General features: G+C 43.7%; 1 protein-coding gene across 4 annotated transcripts in view; it reads left to right on the top strand.

The window, feature by feature from the left end:
* Positions 1 to 21,108, top strand: part of GRK5 (G protein-coupled receptor kinase 5) — a 146,862-nt gene that overhangs the window by 106,739 nt on the left and 19,015 nt on the right. For 3 of the 4 annotated variants that reach the window (XR_014616364.1, XM_084210818.1, XM_084210819.1), the window contains exons 5-8: positions 14,319 to 14,419; positions 17,232 to 17,324; positions 19,459 to 19,522; positions 20,045 to 20,185. Coding sequence is in view for 3 of the 4 variants with exons in the window: in XM_084210818.1 (XP_084066944.1) it covers positions 14,319 to 14,419; positions 17,232 to 17,324; positions 19,459 to 19,522; positions 20,045 to 20,185 (399 nt within the window). In the remaining variant the exon portion in view is untranslated. Of the gene's footprint in view, positions 1 to 14,318; positions 14,420 to 17,227; positions 17,325 to 19,458; positions 19,523 to 20,044; positions 20,186 to 21,108 lie in introns of all 4 variants that reach the window. The other variant, XM_084210820.1, reaches the window with a different exon arrangement.

Here is a 21,108-nt window from a genome sequence, read left to right on the forward strand (position 1 = left end):
AGGAAGGGTGTCCTGTAGCTGAGGGAAACACTCTCTGCAGAATTATTCCTCATCTGTGCACAGGAGCAGCACAATGGTTGTCACACCAGCCAGGTCAAGGTTTCCTGACTAGAGTCTTGCTTCTTTAAAAAAGGCTTTAGCAATTTCCATGAAAAAGACACTTAAAGCTGCCTTCTTGACTTCATAAGCCCCTAGGGCAGAAGTCCAAGCCACAGGAAGTCTGAAATTTCTGAGGTTGTGAAATATGATGGTAAAATGAATTGGTCACAAATATTTCTTCCCTGTTTTTTTCCTAATCTCAGCAGTTGAGTGGAAAAGGTCCAGTTTTAGGTCCAATTCCATCTGTAAATGGCTCCATTGAACTGTTGAATTAAACTGAACCCAACCTGGCTTCATTACCTGACTGCTTCTTGTACTGGAAGAGCAAAGAGATATATTTACCTTTGTACTGCTTTTAAATTAGAGTTTTACGTCTCCATGCAGCATTTTTTTCCTTCCTGCCTGACAGCTGCCATGCCTTACTCCACTAAATCACTATCCCACTATTTGCTTTTTCACTGTAAATCACCTTGAGAGACTTGAAGAGACGCTATATAAAACTAAATTGATTTGAAATGGCTCTTAAGACAGTCTCCATATGCCATTATAGTTTATATTTGGACTCAGCTGGGTACTAAAAATGTTACTGAACAGGATGTCTAATGTGTATTGTTATCCCCATTAAAATACTTCACAGAATATGAAGAACAGCAACAACATGAATTTTCTTATCTGAATTCCTGTCCAGTACCCTTTCCTCCAGGAAATGCCCAGAATAAAGACCATGTTTGCACTTTTTTTTGCTGCAGGAGGTTAGCTGGGCACAGCAATAACCTCCTTACTCTAGTCTAAGGCTATCAGTGGGGATTTTGTTAAACAAAACCATGTTTTTGTTTTTACGAACAATTATAGGATAAGGAAGGGAGGGAAAAGTCCCTTGAAAGGGTCTCTGGCTGATCAGCAGTGCCTGGCCTTCCACTTGTCTACTGGCAAAAATGTGCCCTTCTCTCAAATCAGTTGTTTATGGAGAAGAAAACATCTCCATAAGATGGGTAGATGAAATTAAAATTACACATGAGGCTTTCTGCTGGGCCAGGCCCCACGGCTGAGCCAGGCTCCTGCTCACAGACTCCTCTCCCATCTCTGTGCACTTATAGTTTCATTTTGGCCATTGCTTTGATCTTGACAGCAAGGACCTTTGCCTCTCTCCTTGAGATTTCCTCCCCTCCTTCCCATTTCCATCCCGAAAATAAATGCAAACTTCAGCGCTTGTGCTTCTGGGTGAGTCATCTTTGCTGATCAGTGAAGTTTCATCCATCACTTCTTAATGATTCTGGCTGAGTCCTGCAGGTCACACCATACCAAGAATTGGATTCAAGTCCTGAGACCTCTTCCTCCACCTGTTTAGTTTTACTAAATGCCTCCTAGGGAGCATGTTATAATTAGTTTTTGGGATGGCCAGAACAAAAGCTGAATGCCACTCTAAGGGAAGCAGTGGGAGGTAGAAACATTAAGCTTCTGTAAAGCAATCTGCAGAGTTTAATGCAAGACAGAGGCTCTGTGTTTCGAAAGGTGAGCCTTCAGGGGCTGTTTTCTACATTGTTATCTTTCTCCTGCAAATTCAGCTTATGTCACTTCTATCCAGCAAGTCATCTCTGTCCCCCTGTAAGCTTGTTATCTTGCTGATAAAAGGCCAACACAGGATCTCTTTTCAATGGCTGCAGTGGATGGCCCCTTCAGGCCTGGTCAAGGAGTTATCTCCACAGCTGGTTTTCAAATTTTTCTAAGCCCTATGCATTTCATTAATGACCCAGCTGAAGTAAGCAATGAATGAAGTGCCTGTCTGTCCCCTGTGTGTTACATGGACTCGGGATGGGCCAGAATTATTTACTTGCTCAAAGCGTTATTCACTGCGTCCTTTGGGCTCCTCTTAGGGGACTTTTCAGGATGCAAAATGCTTAAGTAGAAATCCCGGCATCACTTGAGCCAGGAGAATTTTGCCATTTAATTAATTACCCTGGGACTTTGCCCTTTGCCTCAATGGATTTCTCATCTCCCCTTTCTATTGACTTCACTACTCTATGAGCAGCATTTTAGCCAGACATGATAGCATCACCTAAGCCTCTGCTTTGCAGCTCACATAATCAATACATAATCCAGTCTCCAGAGAAATCAATGGATAATTCCTGTTGTTGCTGCAGAGGCAGCACGATCAATATCTCTGCTGATCACTGTGTCTGAGTCCAGGAAAGTACCTTCTCAGTGGGCTCTCTGAAAAAGCTCATCTTCCCCAAGTTCAGTTCTGGGAAAATATCTGGGTGGCAGAAAGGCAACTGTCTTACTCAAACTAATGCTTTCTAGTCAGGATTTATTTTAATAAACATTTGTCTGTCACTGAGGCCAGGCTGTAATGTAGTGTGGTAGGGAATCTGAAAAATCACAGTAATGCCTTGATTAGGAGTCCCTTTGCTGTGGTCTCAGGCAAAAAGGCTTTTTTCTCACGGTTTGCTCGAGTCCTATTTCCTCATCCTTTACCCACTGTTTATAATACAAATGTTAGTTAACTAAACACTTACTGAGGGCTTCTGTCTCCTGCAGTGGTGCCAAACTTGCAGGAGAGCCTGTGGAAACAACTTGGACCCTGCCCCAAGCTGATGATGCTGCCCCAGAATAGGTCCTTGGGTGGTCCTGTGTCCTGTCCTTGCAATGCCTTTGCCCAGACTGGTGGAAAGTCTGGGCTGGAGTCATTAACTCCTCTGGTTTTGTGCTCATCAGAGCTGTGGAAGCTCTGCTTCTCTTTCCCTGCTCTCCTGGAGAGGTTACACCCCCAGTGCTCATGCCTCCTAACTGAGCATTGGGATGCTTTGATCATTGAGAAGAAGCCTTCTGGCTTCCCTGTGTTTGCTGGAATTACTCTGACTTGACCCTTTGGAAAATGGAAACTTGATTCCACTAATGGATGTCAAGCACAGATGTAAACCTGGCTTACATCTGCCTGTGAGGCAGGGCAGGCCCCCAGCCTGCTCCAGCTCCTCTCAGATGGAGCCAGCCCATCCAAAAGGACTCTGCAAACAAGGAGCAGATCTGCTCAGGATCATCTGGCAACAGGAAGGCTCTATTTGCCTGCCCTTGGCTAATGAATATGCTAATTCTAGTTTCCTCCTCCCTGTTTCTGGGGTCATCTTTTCCCTATCCCCTCTGCATGCCCCTCATGACTTATATTTGGTTTGTATGGATCATCCAGTGGCCAGGGAAGTTAATTCTAAGAAACTTTCAGGTCCCTTCAGCTTTCCCAGAAACAGCCTGTTCTGCCTGAAAACTTTGCTCACATGGGAAAAAAGGAGTCAGCCTTTTCCAGCAGTCTGGAACACTGACTTACAAAACATCCAGGAATCTGCAGGAGATGGCTTTTGTGTGTTTGCACAGAATGACATTGAAATAGACCTCTGGTGAGTCCAGCCTCTTGCATTCCCAGCACACAGCCTTGGAGGCATCTGGACTGGGGAGATGAGATGACTCTTTCTGCCCACTGGCTACAGGGAGCCTGGGGAGACTCTGAGTGTCTCAGCTTTTGGAGGATTAAAGTGTGATGAGGTGAATTCCATGCTAGGTGTCAGGCAGAATACATTAAATTACCTCGCATGACGTATCCACCCAGGTTTCTGTGCACAATTTCTCAGTGGTTCAGGAGTCCTGACCTACACAGCCCTTCCATTCCCCCACTTGCTGCAATTTTGCTGGTTGGTTCAGTTTCAGGCTTCTGGAATTAAAAGTAGAATGGATTAGATAATGTCACCCTGAGCTCGGGATTCCTTGTGCTAAACTCAGAGGCAGTAACAGGGAACCCCAACGAAGCAGAGAAGGAAGAGGCACATGGTGAGAAAGGAAGTTAATCACACCTTATTTCCCCCCTGATTCCCTTGTGATAGGAAATTAGGATTCTGGAAAAACATCTGGAGACTTGAGCATCTGAGTAGCCTCACAAGAATGGGTCAGGCAGATTCCAGTGAGATGCCTGAGGCTGACACCTTTGGTTGGGATGATGCAGCTAGAAGAATCAGTAAGCTGGTAGACTGTGCTATTTTAACTTGGAACCAGGAATCACAGGGTTTGAAATTTCACAGGAAAAAAAATGTATTTAATTTCCTTAAAATATTGCTTGATAAGTGTAAAAAGTAAGATTTTTTTAAAAAGGTCTTTTTGCAAATTGATTTAGAAATAACCAGCATATTTAAATTGTGGATATGTGACACTTCAAGCTAGTCATGTTTATTTTTTTCCCCAGTAATCCAACAACACTGAAAAAAGTCACTTAACCTGCTTGCCAAGCTTTAGCTTGTATGCTAATTTATTTTTTTTAACCAAGTCAGACTCTGACCCGAGTCAAAAATCAAGCATGTAGCAAGTTTATTATCCTTGCACTGATGTTGTTTGTCCAACAAGCAAAAGTGAGGAAGAGTGGAATATGCCACTGCAAACAGCATGTCATTCCCTACAATAAATGTCTTCCCTCCCAGTTCCTTGCAGATGGCTGTTGCCATATGATTGCTAATGGGTTGTGTGATCCAGGTGATGTGGGAATGCCCTGTTTCCAGCAGTGATTTTGTTTGCCTTCCTGGGTGTTTCCAGTCTTTCTGTGAGTGGGCCACTGGCTCCTGCCTGATGTTTGTTTAATTTGTTTCCTAATTCTTTTCAAGACCTTCCCAGACTCTCTTTTGGATTTTCATTTCTTTCATTCAAATGTTTCCTCAGGATTTTGACCTGCTAATGGGAAAAGATGAAGGTAAATTCTATAGAATTTCTCCTGCAAGTGATGGCAAAACATCAGCTCAGTGTGGGTCAGGCTTCAGCCTGCCAGGGAAGGGTAACTCCTGTTTACAGCCTTGTGTCTCAGGAGTGAATTCAAGCAGGGATCTGTTTGTTTTCCTGCATGAAAGCCATTCAGTAACTTTAAGGTTGTGAGTGAGTGTTTATCTGTTTAGGAGTTGTTATTTTTTTGGGTTTTTTGTGTTTTTTAATGGAACAAATGACATTTGGTTTACCAGAAGAAGCCAAGCTATGACTATTGCAACATAAGGTTGCTTGCTAATGTTTAGGCCATCCATCAGTGCAGGAGGATGTTAAAAGGTAGCAAGCTCCTGATAAGAGGCTGGACACTGGATGTTATCCAAACCTATTAAGCACATGTGACAAGAGAAAAAAACTTCCTGAGAAGAGAAGCTTTCAGAATTGTCCTGTCATGTTTGCTGCTAGCAATAGTGGGAGTACATTGTTCTCCCAAAAAGTTTTATCAAATATCTGGCTGCTTGTAGCCATGGCTCTGTTGGGTTGCTGACAAAAGTGGTTCTGTGAGACTCCAAAGGATTGTGAGCAGCCTCACTGTGGGGTGGACAGAAAATCCTGCTTGATATAAACCTTCTCTTCTCTGTTCCTTAAGCTGCCCTCCTCGTCCTGCTGACAGGTTATTTCATCTGTTTCCATCCTTCAATCTGGGTGCAAAATGCTTTTAAGGCAGAAAAAGGGCAACAACAAGCAAACAAAACTTTCCCTTCCCCTGCTTTAAAAGCAAATTTATTTAAAACTATTTCAGCTGACTGGTTTATGAGCACCCCTTCACCAATAAACCTATTGTCTATGGAAAGAAGGAAAAATGTGTTTCTTTGGTGAAGAAACCTCTATGAGCATGTTTCTAAAGAGTCATTTTAGAAGTATGGGTAGGGAAGGACTAGGGTTTGAAGATCCAGGAAAATATCCTGCCAAGCACTTCTTGTGAGGCCAGATTTCTCACTAATTGAAGTCAAAAGCATAACTTCTGTGCTGACCAGTTTAGAGCCTTAAAATCAGCTGTACCAAAACCCTGTAGCTGGTTGGGATTGCGGTGAGTGTTTCTGTTTAATTGAAGAGTACAAAGTCTGCAGCTGATTCACTGGACTTGCAAAGGGAGATGATGAAGCAACTACATTTTGTCTCATGGGACAATTTGTTATTTCAAAATTACTTTCTATGGGGCTTTGGGTGTTTAAGCTCTGGTCACCAACAGGAGCCAGGAAGAATTTTCTCCTTTTTGAGCCTAGGCAGTCTTTTCCTTTGTTGCTCTGGAACTCCTGTTGTGGTTATGCCCCCAGATTTCTCTGAATCAAATAAGTCAACATTCCAAGGAAACCACACTTTGGACAGAAAAGCTGTGTGGAGGAAACATGTTGACTCACACCACTTGCATGGCAGTCGCTTGTTTGCCACTATCGGGAGCAGAAATGCGGTTTCTAGAAAGGAGCAGCTACAAAAATGTCTGCTGAGAAGAGGAAAAACAAGGTACAGCCAGATAGCAGGCCCTGTGGCTGACTTACAGGAGGGCCAAAAAATAATTCATATACTTCCTATGCACTTGTCAGAAGGGAAACCTCAGAGGCTGCTGTGTTCCCGAGGAAGGGCACCGTTCTAGACTGCAGTTTGCATCCCAGCTCCAAAGAGGAAGGATGCTGGGATCCCAGGGAGGAAACTTCTCCTTTTTCTGCTGCTGAGGCACAAGAGGTAACCCGAGGAGTGCAGGGCAAGTGGGGGAGCCTGAAGCTGCTCCAGATGCAGCACCAGCACTGAGGTGGCAGTGTGGGCTTTGTGCAGTATTAGTGCAGCCCCTCCAGGCTAGAACCTGCTCTGCTGCTTACTGAGGGCTCTGCTGTCTCCAGTCACTGTATTTCCCTGTGTGTCAACATGTGTTTTGATAGTTTAGTAGCATATGAGGGAAAACAGATTTGTCATGACTCCAGATCAGCTTGCAGCTACAAAACAAACCCCACAGCTGACAGGCGCTGATGATTTGCTTCGTTCAGATGCAGCAAGTGATCCTGCCCTGGGTATTGGGATTGGGCTCAACATTTTCTCTGCCATTAGCCCTCTCTGTAATCCTGATGAGATATTTCATGGCCCCTGCCCCCACTCCCAGGGCTGGGGAGATTGGTTTGCTTTGGAAGCTCTGGCTCCCATGATGTGTCTGGAGTGCCTGGCACTGTGGGCCCCCATTCTTTGGTGTCATGTCTACACACTTGTAATAGATAAATTGCTGCTAATAACACAGCTGCCTCCCATGCTCCCCATCCACCCCACTGCCAGTTCCTACATCTGTCCTCTCAAAGCAAATATCCTGGAATTATGAAGCCTTTTGCTTTACTGGTTCACCTCATACAGACCCAAATGACTGTGGCAAGGGAAAAAAAAAAAAAAGTAAAAAGAAAATGCAGAAGTTGATTAGTTAAAGTGTTGCAGCTGCTCCTGATGTAGAATTGGCTGTTTACCACACATACAGCTCAAGCTGAATAGATAAGATCAGACACAGGGAAAGGCAAAGAACGTTCCAAGATTTCTTTGTGTAACACCAAAAGGCATCAGGAGACTGCGTGTGCTGTGGCAGTGCTGGGATCCTTTCCCTCACCAGGAATGCCCAGCCTTGATTTCCCAAAATCTAAATACAGCCAAGACATTCCATTTCCTCGTCTGCTGCTCTCCTCTGAATTTCTTGGTGGGACTCAGTGATCTTAAAGGTCTTTCCCAACCTAAAAGAACTTTGGATTCCCCCTGTCAGTCCCTTCACACTTTCCCTCAGTCAGTCTCTGGCTGCATGGTTGGAACTTCCCTGGCTGGAGCTTAGACTGCTGGATAAAGCCAGAATTTCCAGGGTTTTGTGTATGAATTGTTCTTGTCTGATCATGCATCATCTCACACAAAAAGTTCATTTTAGCCTGTTTCTGTCATAGTTTTGAGGTCTCTACTAGTAGCAAGAGATTTACAAACAGATTATATGTGGAACATTGCTGTCAGCATCTGAAAACACACATATCATGAAGACAAATGCTTGGAAGGCAATTTGAGAGGCAGCTCAAGAAAAGTTACAGCTTGAACTTTTGTCCATTGACTGAAACGTTTTTAATTGTTTTAAGCCAGTTTGTCGTGGAATGTTTTCATAACCTGAAACATAACATATGCTGCACGTTATTTATTTTACGCAAGTGACTTTTAAAATAACTCATCATGTTTCAGTATCAGCTGCATGCCTGAAACTTGCCAGGAAAGCAGTTGTGTTTGTGACAGAAGTTTGCATCAGGTCTATTCAATCTAAAGAGTGTGGAATCTTTCTGGTTCGTATAGCTTCTGTAGTGGTGAACAGTTGTGCTGTAAGATACCTTGATGACTCACATCCACTGGCAGGAGCTGGTATGAAATGCAAGCCTGTACTTCTAGGTTTCTATTCTTTATTCAATAATTGCAAGGGACAATTGGGCTGATTTGAGGAATCTGAGCATCTCTAGCTTTCATTTATCTCAGTGCGACTTCTTTGATTTCAGTCACAGGTGATGATCAAATCTTCTGCAAAACACATCTCTCAACCTCCTGTGCACTCTTCTGTAAAATATTGTGAGATTGCCACCTAGCTCATGAAGACTTAATCCTGCACTGAAGATTTAATATTCTGAGGTTCTTAGATGGAAGTCATTGTGTAAGGAAGAAGAATTACCTTCAAACTATGGACCTGCTCTGTTTCTTACAAAGGCAGTCTGGCCAAACTTAATGCTTCCCCTTTTTCTGCTCTGAACTTCAGGGATCTGCAAGCCATGCCATTTATTTTTTAGGAGACAGTGATGATTGAGACGAGTCTTTGAAGCAGGATTGCTAATTTGCAGAGAAGATTCTTCTTCCTTTACTCAGAGCCACAGGTTCCCTTTGGTGAGCACTCAGCAAACAAACTCCCTTCCTCATCTGTTCTCATGGCCATGCCATGTGCCTGTGCTTTATGGAGCCCAGTGTTTTGCAAAATCATTGGTACAAAGGACTGGGAAAGGGCTCAAGAGCCTCTTGCATTGAACAGAGATCAAATACACTTAGATGATCAACAGATGTCTGAGTGCCCTTGGAGGTCTTTCAGACCTCTGAGAACAGATTCCACAATATTCATAGGCCTGTTCTTCTGCTTCCCTGTGTAAGAAATTAGAATAAAAAGCCTTCATATCCAATTAAGTGGATTTCTTCACATCATTCCCCCAGAGCAGAGCAGAATATGCAGAATAATTGATCCCTGCCCTTTTTATTAAAACCATTTCTATATTTAAAGACCTTTATCAAGTTTCACCCTTGTTTTCCAGCCTAAACAGACTCTAAGATTCCTCAATGCTTTCCTCTGGGCTTTTTTTCCTAAGCTTGTTTCCCAACACTCCAGGCACTTGGTGCTCTTGTCAGTTCTCCATAGGTTTCTCAAATGGTGGTGACCCCAGCTGGATATGTCTTTAGCTGGATCCTCAGCACATCCCTCTCAGTCCACTTTGTCCTTTGGGCACTTTTCCCACAGGATCAACAGCGTTACACACACCGAGCCAGCTCTGCCTGCGCAGGTTTGCCTTGTGTGTGCATCTGCTCTGGGAATAACTGGGGACACCTGCTTCCCACCTCACCCCAGTTCCACAAGGGTGAGCCCCAGCTGCTGGGCTGCCAGCAAAATGCTTCTGTTCCTTCAAAGTGCCAGGCTCTGCTTGCTGCCTGCCTGCTTTCACTCCCACGGGCGTGGAGGCAACGCCTGTAGCGCACCGTGTCTGAACCGAGGTCATGCACAGTAAATGTTTGGAAATGTATCTTATCTCGTAAGAAGAGGTAGAACAAATGACACATCCTCGTGAAAAAGTAAAAGAGAAGGTCTTCTGAATGCCCCCCTTGGTACTGCCAGCTCTTCAGCTTGTTTGATAAAGAGTTTGATTTGCTGATAGGTCAACAAAAGGTCGGATGTCCCCCACACAGTCGCACTGAGAGATGCTGTGAGTGGCATGGCAAACACTTAGAGAGGGCTTTAGAGAGGTTTTTTTGATGGCTGTGCTGTTCAGTGAACTCAGCAAAGACTGGGTCTTGGAGGTCTGGGTGAAATAGCCTGTAGCAAAACTTACAGAGCTGTCAGAAAAGGAGAGGCCACGTTTTAAAGTGTAGCGATGCAACGTGACATTCACAATAACAGATGATGGGGAGTCACAGAGCCTGGAAGCTTTCATCTGATCTGAATCAGACTTTGCTGCTCTTCAGGACTTCAGTGGGGTGCCAGGCCATGGGCAGCACCAGGCACTGCTGCTGGACGGGGCTCTGCTGGCATCCAGAGCTTTTGTGGGCATGAACACAGCTAACCCTGAGCAAGTGTGAGACTCATCAGCTGTTCTCATGCCATTAATGGAAAGGGAAGAGCATCTGAGAGGAACTCTGCATAAAGACAGAAAAAAATAAAATTTAGAAGAGGAAACTTTTCTCAGGGTGGGCTAATGGCACTCAGAAGTAACTGAATATCCATTTCTTGTTTCTCAAATAACCAATAACACAATTCCTAGTTGCATTCTTTTCTTAAAAATTAAATGGGAGAGTATCATAAAACAGAGCTATTGCTAGGCCAGCAAAATATTTGTAGAGAGATTTTCAGTTTCTGGCCATAAAAGAGAAGGTACAGGAGGTAGGAAATTTTGGTTAAAACCTGGTAAAAGTATTGTGGACATTTGGACTATTATTAAAATGTCTGATCAGTAATGATAATGTTGTGGGAATCCACATGAGAGATGAGGGAAATTTTTGTTGTAGGATCAACTTGAGCACATCTTGTACTGCCATGAATCTGGTTTCAGTTCCACCAGCTTTGCCCTAGTGTTAATCAGTTGGTTTGACTGGCATAATTTCTGATTACATTATTGTAAGTGAGATCAAGAATCTCTTTCTTTGCCTTCAGGAAACAGAATAGCCATTAGGGGAAATATGGAACTATACTTGTAACTCCCCAGTGTTTTGTTTTGAATGCAAGAAGGTGTAACTGGTTTCTGCAGGTGTTTCTGAAGAGTTAGCAGGATATTCTTTCTCACAAGCTCAGATGTAATGGTCTTAATCACGGTGTATGGCTCTCCTAGCTGCAACAGGACATTTAATATGTTGGAAAAGGTGTCTCTGTTCCCTTGTAAAAGCCAAATTTGCTTTTACAGCCATTGCCCATAATGCAGCAGGAGAATGGTGTTAATAACCATTTCATTGTGGCTGCAGAAATCTTCTGCACCTCTCCAGGGAAGAAGGAACTTTTTCATCTGTAAATGGCCAAAGTGTTACCTTTGGAAGCTTTCACTTTTGGGATCCAAAGGCTTCCTTGCTTGCATAACCTGTGCTACCCAAGGGTTCTCCAGGGGAGCAAAAGTAGGTTGGTGGGTTGGGTTTTGGGTTGTCATTGTTTCTGGCTCTGTTTGAACTTCTGAAGGCTGTGGGTATGCACAGTATTCACACAGGGGAAGTGGCAGCCCTGGCTGTTCAGTGGGAGCAGTGGGAACTGGGAAATCTCAAGGGGATTCTCAGGAAGGATCCTACAAAGGCTCCCTGGAGCTGCAGGCAGAGTTGGGAAGGGTTGGGTGTGTTCTTCCCAGGCATGTATGCCCTGAACTCTGTGAAGGGCTGTAGAATGGCACAAAATGTTTTGCTGGGTCTACAGAAACTTTGGAAATGATCAGCCTTGGGGGGAAAAAACCAACCTCTGTTCCTTGTTATAGAAAATTGAGTGGTCTAGGGAAGTGTTTGCTCTGCACTCCAAGGCTTTAGTCCATGCACAGGATTTCACTGAGTTCATGTCTTTGCCTACCTTGGTTTTGTTACCTTGCTTCCCGTTTGTGCAGAGGAAGTAAAGGCTCAGAGGTCAGCAATGAGTGGTTTTGGAAACCCAAGTGGTGACTGTATCTCCCGCAAACTTGGAGAGAGGAATCACAGTTTGTGTCATTTTTAAATACTTCCCACATTGTCTTACTTACTATTTCTTTTGCTCATTCTTCCCCCCTTTCACTACAAGAATTTAATTTCCTCTTTATGAATAAGAGTTAGCTGATGCTTATAATTTATTTCTTAAGTGTACTTTGATCTCAGACAAAGTTTAATGGAATTAGTACTCTAGTAATGTGTCATGGGCATGATCTTCAACACTAACCTCAAGGCAGTTTACCTTCCACTGGGAAATGAATTTCCAATGGGAGATGAAGTTGTTTGGCATGAGTAAGAATCAGGTCACTTGGTCTAAATGACTAATTATGCAGTTTAGTACTTAGCTTTTGGATTCCTGTTTTGACCTCTAAAAGCAGAACAAGTTCCAGATGTAGTCAGTAGTAACTTCAGTTAGAAGCTCTGGTATGGATTTTACTGAAGTGCTGCTCCATTCACATCAAAAACACTCCTGGTCCACAGCAGCCCCAAAACTGTGGAGTTCAGGGGTGCTTCTGTTCCCTGTCAATCAGAGAGATGATCATCTTGAGCCAGGGCTTGGACCACTGGATTCACACACACACCTACCAACTTTGGGCTACCAGTGAGCATGTGTGTGCAAAGGTGTATCCACTGAGTGCATAAATTGTAAATTAAAGGATTCATTCATCTGGTTTCTAGCCAAAGTCAACTGAAAGACTGCTAATCATTAGGCTTTTGTTCATATCTGAATATTGCTATTTAAGCCTTTGGTTTAATCTGCTTTCCTGTCTTTTCCCCCAGTAGTATCAGTGCTGTAGGACTGGGAAACAGGAGGTTTTTTTGTAGTTCTTTCATTGCTCCCCTCTTGCTTCTACTCACTCTCTTGAACCAAAACTGGGACTTAGATTTTGTTGTGGTCATGTATAGTTACCTCAGTGGCCAATCAAGCTGAGAAAATCTGGCTTTGTCTCATTCTACCTTTTAGATGTTAACACAAGGGGCTGTTCTACCTCTCAAAAAACCACGAGACATCTTAATTATTAATAATCTACTCTGTCTGTGATTAAAAGTGAGTGTTCCCTAGATTTCTTTTGCTGAGGAAATGGAGGAATATATTGAGGAAGTGAGGAAACATTTCAGTGAGGTCAGAGGCGTCCCCAGCACGTTCTGCAGATTGTCTGTCAGGGCTGAGCAGTGAGAGTGCATTGCACAGTGTGCACAGGCAGCTCTCTAAACCATGTTCCTATTTAAAAACGTTCAAGTGGAACAAACTTACTTTTTCATGTCACAACCAGGATCATATTCACATTTCAGCAGTGGGAAGGAAAAGATAAAAGACTTAATTCAGCTTTCAACATGCTGGAGATTTTCTGTGGCTCCTCCTCTGACCCTTCCTCTGTCCTCATTCCCAGAGTTTTTGAACTCTGCCTGCAATGCATTTCAGGGCTTGCCAAGATATCTCTGACTAGGGGTGAGTTAATGGGAACATCTGGCCAGGAATGAGGGATGATGCTCTGTGCCCCACCCACTCAGCACATCTGGTGGCTGTGGGCATGGACAGGGACCTTACTGAGCATTAAGGCTTCTGCAAGGAAAGAGGATTTTACCCTCTATGGCTGAGTTTATTGAAAATACCCAAATCCAGTTGGTTATATAAAGGGACTTCCATGTACATGGGGGAAATGCCTATAAATAGGTGCACACACACACACACAAATGTACACTTTGTAATGTGATTACAGTATACAGTCAATGTGTAAGAATGTGGACTGCCTGAAAAGCTATCTTTTTAGATAATTAGTCCCAAAAGTCCTAAATTGGTTAACCATTAAGGCATATGCCAAGAGACCTCTCTTTGGTAAGGTTTGCAGGGTTGAATATACATTCTCTCCAAAGGGAGGAGAGGATGAAAAGAGTATATGTGGTTGGTTGGCAAAGTTCCTTTTTGAAATTATTATTTTAAAGCTGCTGAATTATTTTTGTCTGAGGATGAACTAAAGTGTCCAGATCCTTTTGTGAACATCTCTTTTATGTATAGATAGATGTAGATCTATATCAATAAGTACCAATGCTCTGCTCTTGTTTTGCTTTGCTGGTAAAAAAAAAAAAAAGGAAAAAAAAAAGAAAAAACGAAAAAAAATGGATTTTTCAGGCAGCACAATGAATCACCCATGAAGTGAAAATACTGGGCAAATTCTCTTTTGTTTAATAGAATGGGCAGTACACAGCTCAGGCCAGCACATTTTTCATGGGATGCAAGGGAGCAGTTCAAAGAATTGGCAAGGAGTGGGTCCTGCATATTCATGAGGCTGGGCAAGGAGGTGAAAGCACCGGAGAAGGCAGAAAAGCAATGTGAGGATAGAGTGGAATGTGGAGCGAGTTGCCACGGTATCCTATTTTACTGCTCTTTGACGTAAAGCTCCTTTGCTTTTACACAACCGCTGGAATTGAATGGAAGCAGCTCAGGGGCATAAATAATGAATGTGCCTCTCACACGTTGGGAGAGCAGAATCTGCACCTCGTCCGAGAGTTAATGTGCCCCTCTCTTCTCTCCCCAGTCTCCAGCCTATGTTCCCGAAGTCAGTCAAGAACTTATCCAGCAGACAGAGGAGAAACTGGAGAACAGCCCCTGCAAGGAGCTGTTCTCTCCCTGTACAAAGTAAGTACCACACGACACCCGAAGATGCCAGGGCTGCAGCTGGTGAGGAATGTGGCAGGTAGGGACATTTCAGCCTGAACCTGAGGCTCACATCTTTGCTCACAATCCTTGAGGCAGAGCTGGAAATCAGTGAAGTCATTTCATCTGAACAGAATGCAATAAATATTTCCATGCCATTATATACCATACACACAGGCACTTACTGTTTCAGGTATTTGACAGAGTGTTCCAGCCAAGTAAGCCAGCCGTGGATTTCATGCTGTGTGAAAAGAGCTACAATGATAATGTATCCAAAGAAAACATCTCTGTTTCAAAGTGAATAAAAATTAAGTGGCTATACAGTCCATTTAGACAGAGGAATGTGCAAACTTGCTCTGCATGGCTTTTCCAGAAAATCTTCACTAGGAGAACGGGGCTTTTTTAATGCTTTCTGTCTGTCCGTGGCGTTCAAACCAACGTGCATTATTTCCCCCTTTGTCTGGGAAAAGGCTTATCAGTTTCTGCAGCCATTTGTGCCATTATGTGCTAAAGCTCCAGGTATGCAATCTGCCTCTGCAAACCCTGCCCCGAGTGCGTGCACGCCAGTAGATCATAAACCAATAAAAATATGAAGAGGAGGGCTCATGGCCCGTGTGGTTTCTGGCTGAGCGCGGTTTGTTTTCCCTGGGTGATGTAATGGGGATTTGTAAAATTTGCTCCGCTGTCATTCATTGTTTTGACTCATTTCATTGACCTTTTCTGGTTCCAGTTATTCTTTGCGTTGGTAGGAGCTGTGGGTTATTTCTGGCCTTCCCTTGTAGCACAGGCAGTTTCCTTGCATGGGCCTGGTGTCCCATGGAGATGCTCTGTGACTCGCACCAGTGGTGGGTGCCAGTCCCAATGACAAAGGCAGAGCTGTGCTCCGCACAAACCCCCCTGGTGCCTGTTTCCAGCTCTCAAATCGGTTTGAAAGCTGACAGCTCCCTCTAAAATGCACTTTGTTGTTGCCAAAGAGGGGAACTAAAAAGCAAACAACTGCTGAAAGGCAGCTATTGTTCTTTTAAAATACGTGCAGCTTTTAATTAACTGAATGGAAAGGGCGAGCATTGGGCACCACTTAATGCAGGCTCCTTCCTGCATCCCAGCTGAAACTCAGGAATGAGCCAGGTTTGGGACCTTGTTAATAAGTATGCTGATCATCTCACACAAACTAAAATGAGGTCAAAAGGAAGTTTTAAAAAATTGCTGTTGGTATTTACTGGTGCTGAATGATGTTAATTTTGGAAGGGTTCACAGTCAGACCAGAAAAGGGAGGCATAGATACAAATATAAAGCCTGCTCTCCTGGAGGAGCAGGGATGGGATGAGTTCCATTCACATCTTCATGGATAAAAATCAGTCTGCAAGAAAAGTGCATGTATATCACTTCTGCTTTTAGCTTTAATATTTTGATTGTCTGCTCCTGCCCTCCTCCAACATCACCTACAATTCTGATGTTGAATTTGGACATTTGTTAAAGTAAATTAAGACTTACTTTTTATTTCATTTTGTAATCTTTAATCCATTAAGGGAAACTCTTATGATCTGTGTCCAGTCAAAGCTAATGAAGACAGCAACAATTTCACTTGTGCATGCTGAACATGTGCAATTACCTGCCTTCTCCAAACTGATGGTGCAAGGATTACAAAAAATAATAACATTGTAACAGCTGAGAAATTCCAAAAATACTAACTTGTGAACTGAGGAGACACATTAGTCATGGTGACTTGTTTGCTCAGAGAACTGCCCCAGGGTAAGACATAGACTGTCCATCCCCAGACTAGAGCATTCATTCAGAGAGGATTTCCTCCTTCCAGCAAGATCTGGAAATGTGTCTGTATGCCCTTAGACACAGACACAAATGTGTCTGTACACCCCCAGACAGAAATGTTCATTTCTTTGGGCACTTTTCATCCAAACCCAACTTGTGTCCTGCCAATGCTGCCAGCAGAGGTGGATACAGGAGCCCCAGCAAGCAAAGGAAGAACCAGCACCAGCAGTTGTTAAACAACATGACCACCTTCATTTTTAGACAAATCTCAGCTCAGCCCAGGTTTTCTTAGTTCCAAGCATGCCTGATGCTCTCTGGATGTTTGCTGCCTGCCTCAAGCAACAGACTTTCTTCTTTTTATTCCTTTATTCTTTCCATTATGCAAAAGGCTCCATCCACCGTGTGAGCCCAAAATTCTTTTCTTGATCCAGAAGCAAATCCACATCCCTGTTCAGACTTTTCTTTCCTCTGTTTTACTCTACAAAGCACATAGCTATTAGGAAATCCCCTTTGACTTTAGTCACATGTACTAATGTTTCTATATAGCAGGAATTGAAACTGATCTTTTTGCTCAAAATGATCCCTCAGATGGTCTCTCTGTGATAGAAATGGGCTTCAGCCAGAAATTTTCTATCCAGATGTAAACATCCCTCAAAGTTTTGGAGCTCAGTTCCTGAGGATGTTGTTTCAGTTTACTAACAGAAGCAAGGACGTTCACTGTGTGGTGGCTAACAACCTCTGTAAAAGTCCATTAAAGCCAGTGGGAGTTACCCTGATAATTTTCAGCAAGCATCACCAGTATTCAGCTTGTATGAGGCCTCCTGTTATGGAATACATCAAGCACATCACTTTGTTTCTATATTGAAACAGTGAGCAAAATAAAGTACAAAATCAAGTGCAAAATAAAGAAATAACATAATCCTACAGTAAAAGAAGTCTGGACTTTTCTCCTCTTGTTTTATTTCTCTTTTGCTTAAAAGTTCAGGATTATAAAATGCTTATATATCCTTTTCATCTGAGATAGATCTGTCCTTGACCATCTCAGTGGGGAACCATTCCAAGAGTACCTAAACAGCATGTACTTCGACAGGTTTCTCCAGTGGAAGTGGTTGGAAAGGTAGGTGTCACAAGACTTCTTTTTAAAATAAAAATAAATAAAAATGTTTATTTTTACTTTCCATGCAAAGTCTGTTGAAAATGCTCAAAATCTGACAGTTGAGATGATGTTTGCTTCTACAGCTCAAGTGTTGGACCATTTAATGGGCTTGGGTACATTAAACACATTAGGTATGATTGATGTACATTCAGCAACTTCAGCTGTCTTTCTGTTTAGCTACCCTCTGGATGTGGTGACTTTTTGTCTGGAACCAGTTGTCACTGTTATTAAATCACTCTAAAGAGAGGAAAAATGTGGCGCATAGGTCCTCTCCCTGTATTTATTGGCTGGACATTCCCGAGCACATTTAATAAGCAGGCAGCCTTGGTGGGTATTAATTTGCAAGGAGAGTGCCTTTCCCTTGTCAGGGAGTGCTGCAGCAGACGGTCACTGCTGGGTGACAGTGACCTTGAGCAGGAGAAGCCCCATTTTGCACAAATGGCATTAATTACGGCGGGTGAGCCAGGGCCGGATCCGTGAGCGCTGTGTGTCAGCAGGACGCCTCCCGATCAAAGGAGCTGTGCCAGTTCCTCTCCCTGGAAAGCTACAAAGCTGCTGCTCAGGAGGGGTGGGCAGAGGGAAGAGCCATTTCATGCCAAGACATGCTCCACATGCCATCTTTACTGAGCCCAGCATTTACTCTTCCATTTCAATTAAAGAAACATCGGGTGATTCATCTCTAGCCAGGCTATTTCCTATCTGTTTTCACATTAGGGATAAGGAATTTTCTGCAATGCTTTGAGGATTTTCTTTTTTTCCATTCCCCCAACAAGTGTGACAAGCTCTTGGATATGCCTGGTTTAAGAAGCTGGGAGAATTGTTTTTAGGATTAGCAAAGAGATGTTAGTAGCATGGAGTGATCAACAGCTCCAAAGGAGCAGTCACAGAGTCCATTTATTCCAGGGACATTGCTGAGCAATTAGTTATCACTACTTATTGATGCGTTTAACCCCAAAAGCATTTGCAGCAGTCTCGTGGAATACTGAAAATAACATCTTTTCCTCTTCTGGTTTTTTACTGTCTGCATACTATTCTTCCCCTACTTTGGAAAACAATAAAGGGCATTAATGAAGGATTCACTTCAGCATTTATTCTTCATTGTCATCAACCTCATCATCCCTGTGTTGGGAACAGCCGCGTTACTCTGCTCCCTCTGCCGGCTGGCTGCCTGCCAGAGGGGAGCGAGGAGAGCAGGAATGTTCTTGTCCACTGCTGGGATCCCTGCAAAACCTTGGTGCTGGAAACAAAATGGGATCTCGCTGAACCTGGAATTATCCTTCTGTCGTGTTACAAAACTTCTACAGCAGCAAAGTAAAAGTTTGGCGTGGAGTCGGAGCCGTTCTGGTGGAGCAGATTTTGTGGGAAGGTTGGGAGGTTGAGTAGGGATCATGTCAAGTGATGTCAAGGGAGCACTCTGCCCTCAAGGACAGACTTATTTAACCTTAATTCAGCTCTTGGTCCCTTCTTGCCCTTGATGCTCCCCCAGGAAGCAGGTAGCCCAGAGGGAATGGACTGGCTTGGCTCTTGTCTTCCTGCTCTCCCAGCCTGCAAATGTCACATAAATCCTCCTGCTCCCAGGATTGTTTCTGCCTTTGATTCATATGAGTTTCATGGTTTTTTTAACACAACAGAAGTATTTTCTGGCGGTTTGAGTTTTGGATCTCTTTTTCTCATCTTGCTGGCCAAGCAAAGCAATGTGTTAGCCCACCCTATATGTCATGGGAATTACTATCTTACTGGAAGATCTCAGGCTTCCTCTTTGCTTAACAAAGGCCAAAGCTGTATAATGGAGATTCAGAACCCTCCTTGGTCCTAAGATGCTAGCAGAAATTATAATGATGACTCACTAATGTGTTGTATTTTATTACAGCTTAATATGTTGGAATTGAAAAGTTCAAGCCATACATAGTATTGAAGTAATGTAATTACATAATTATATATTATATTATATAATGTGATTACCTTGAAATAATGGGATTATATAATATTTATCTATTTTGCTTTTCAAAAGTATGCTCTGAAATAAATAAATCACAGAGAGTGCATTAAACATAGTGTGGTGGGGGGGTTATTTATTTATTTCCTTTTCTTCCAGGCAACCAGTAACAAAAAACACGTTTAGGCAGTACAGGGTACTGGGCAAAGGCGGCTTTGGGGAGGTGAGTAATTCTGAAATTTTCTGTTAAGAGTGTTTCTTACTTTTTAGACACTGCAGGTACAGGAGCCTGATGTGACAGAGGCTGATTTACATTAATTGCTGACAGTTCTACTTAACCCCTCATGACACCGTAATCCCAAAAGGACACTTTGGAGAGTTATTTTGTGTTCAGCTGTTGCATTCACAGTGGAATTGGGGTCGCACCCTTATTTGTATTTTCCTGGTGTCTGGAGGTGGCAGCAGAGGCAGGGGAGGTGCAGACTGAGAGATTAAAATCTGCACAGACAAAAGGAGGTGGGAGAGGAAGCAGGAGGAGGAAAGTGAAATAATCAAACCAATATTCCGCAGCAGGTTTGGGAACAGTAGCGGGTCCCCAGCTGCCCCTGCCTAGGCCTGGCTCGCTAAGCCTCCGTCTCTGGCCTTAAAAGGAGTGAACCAGAGGGGATGGTGAGGAGGGAAGTGCAGCCCAGACACAGCTGGGTTTGCTTCGAGTCACCCGGCAATTGTTGTGCTCTGTCCGCAGGTCTGCGCCTGCCAAGTGCGAGCCACGGGGAAGATGTACGCCTGCAAGAGATTAGAGAAGAAGAGGATCAAGAAGAGGAAAGGCGAATCCATGGCACTCAATGAGAAGCAGATTTTAGAAAAAGTCAATAGCCAGTTTGTAGTGAGTATTGTTTGAGTTCCGTGGTTCCCTGCTCACCTGCTCTGGTTGAATTCAGTGCCTCCTCCATCTCTTGCTCCTGGAAAGGCGCCAGGAGCTGAACCCCTTTGCTTTGCACCTTAGCCCTGCTCTGTGTGCCTTTGCAGAGTCTCATTTTAGTCTCTGGCCCGTGGGAAGTGCAGCAGTCAGGGGGCTTGTGCCTGCCATGGGAGCGTGATGTGTTTCACAGCCTTGGCTTGCGTCACAGCTGCATCAGGATGAGCTGTTCTTATCCAGTGGGATCACCTGGGTCTGGGAGAGAGGTGCTTGGAGGAGACTGAAGGAGATTCAACCCAAACAGATCAGATGAGGCTGGCTTGCAGAAGTATCTAAGCAGTGAGGTGGAGCTGGTTGGCCTGATGCAGGGCTCTCCTGAGTCACACCAGCTCTTGTGCCTCCTTTAAAACTTGCCTTAGATTTGGAAAAAGAAAAAATGTGTTATCTCAGCATCTGTCATGTTCTTTATATTAATTTCAGGAAACACTGTGTATACAACAGATGCGAGGTGTTTGCTTACATGTTTACTTGCCTCTGCCAGAGGATGGCACGTATTTAAAAGTGATGGCTAGATTTTGGCTGGTCTGATTTTTCCTTGGGCACCCACCAGAGCCTCCAGGGATGATGCTGACCTTCCCATCTCCGTGATGATCCATTTGATCACCCCAGAACTGGGATATCTGGGCCTTCCAGGGAACTCACTGAGATGCAAAACAGTGCAGCAGAAGGTGTAAATTCCCTTGATTCCTAAGATTCCTCATACATGGGAAAATATGCCTGGAATTAGTATCTTTGTCGAGCCTCTGAAGCCATCTGGGCCTTGAGGGTTTCTGGTGATAAATAGGCTGGATTCCACAAATTAATCTGTAGAATCCTAGCATCTGATTTTT

Source organism: Fringilla coelebs (genome assembly GCF_963513975.1).
Source record: "Fringilla coelebs genome assembly, chromosome: 8".
Taxonomy (NCBI): Eukaryota; Metazoa; Chordata; class Aves; order Passeriformes; family Fringillidae; genus Fringilla; species Fringilla coelebs.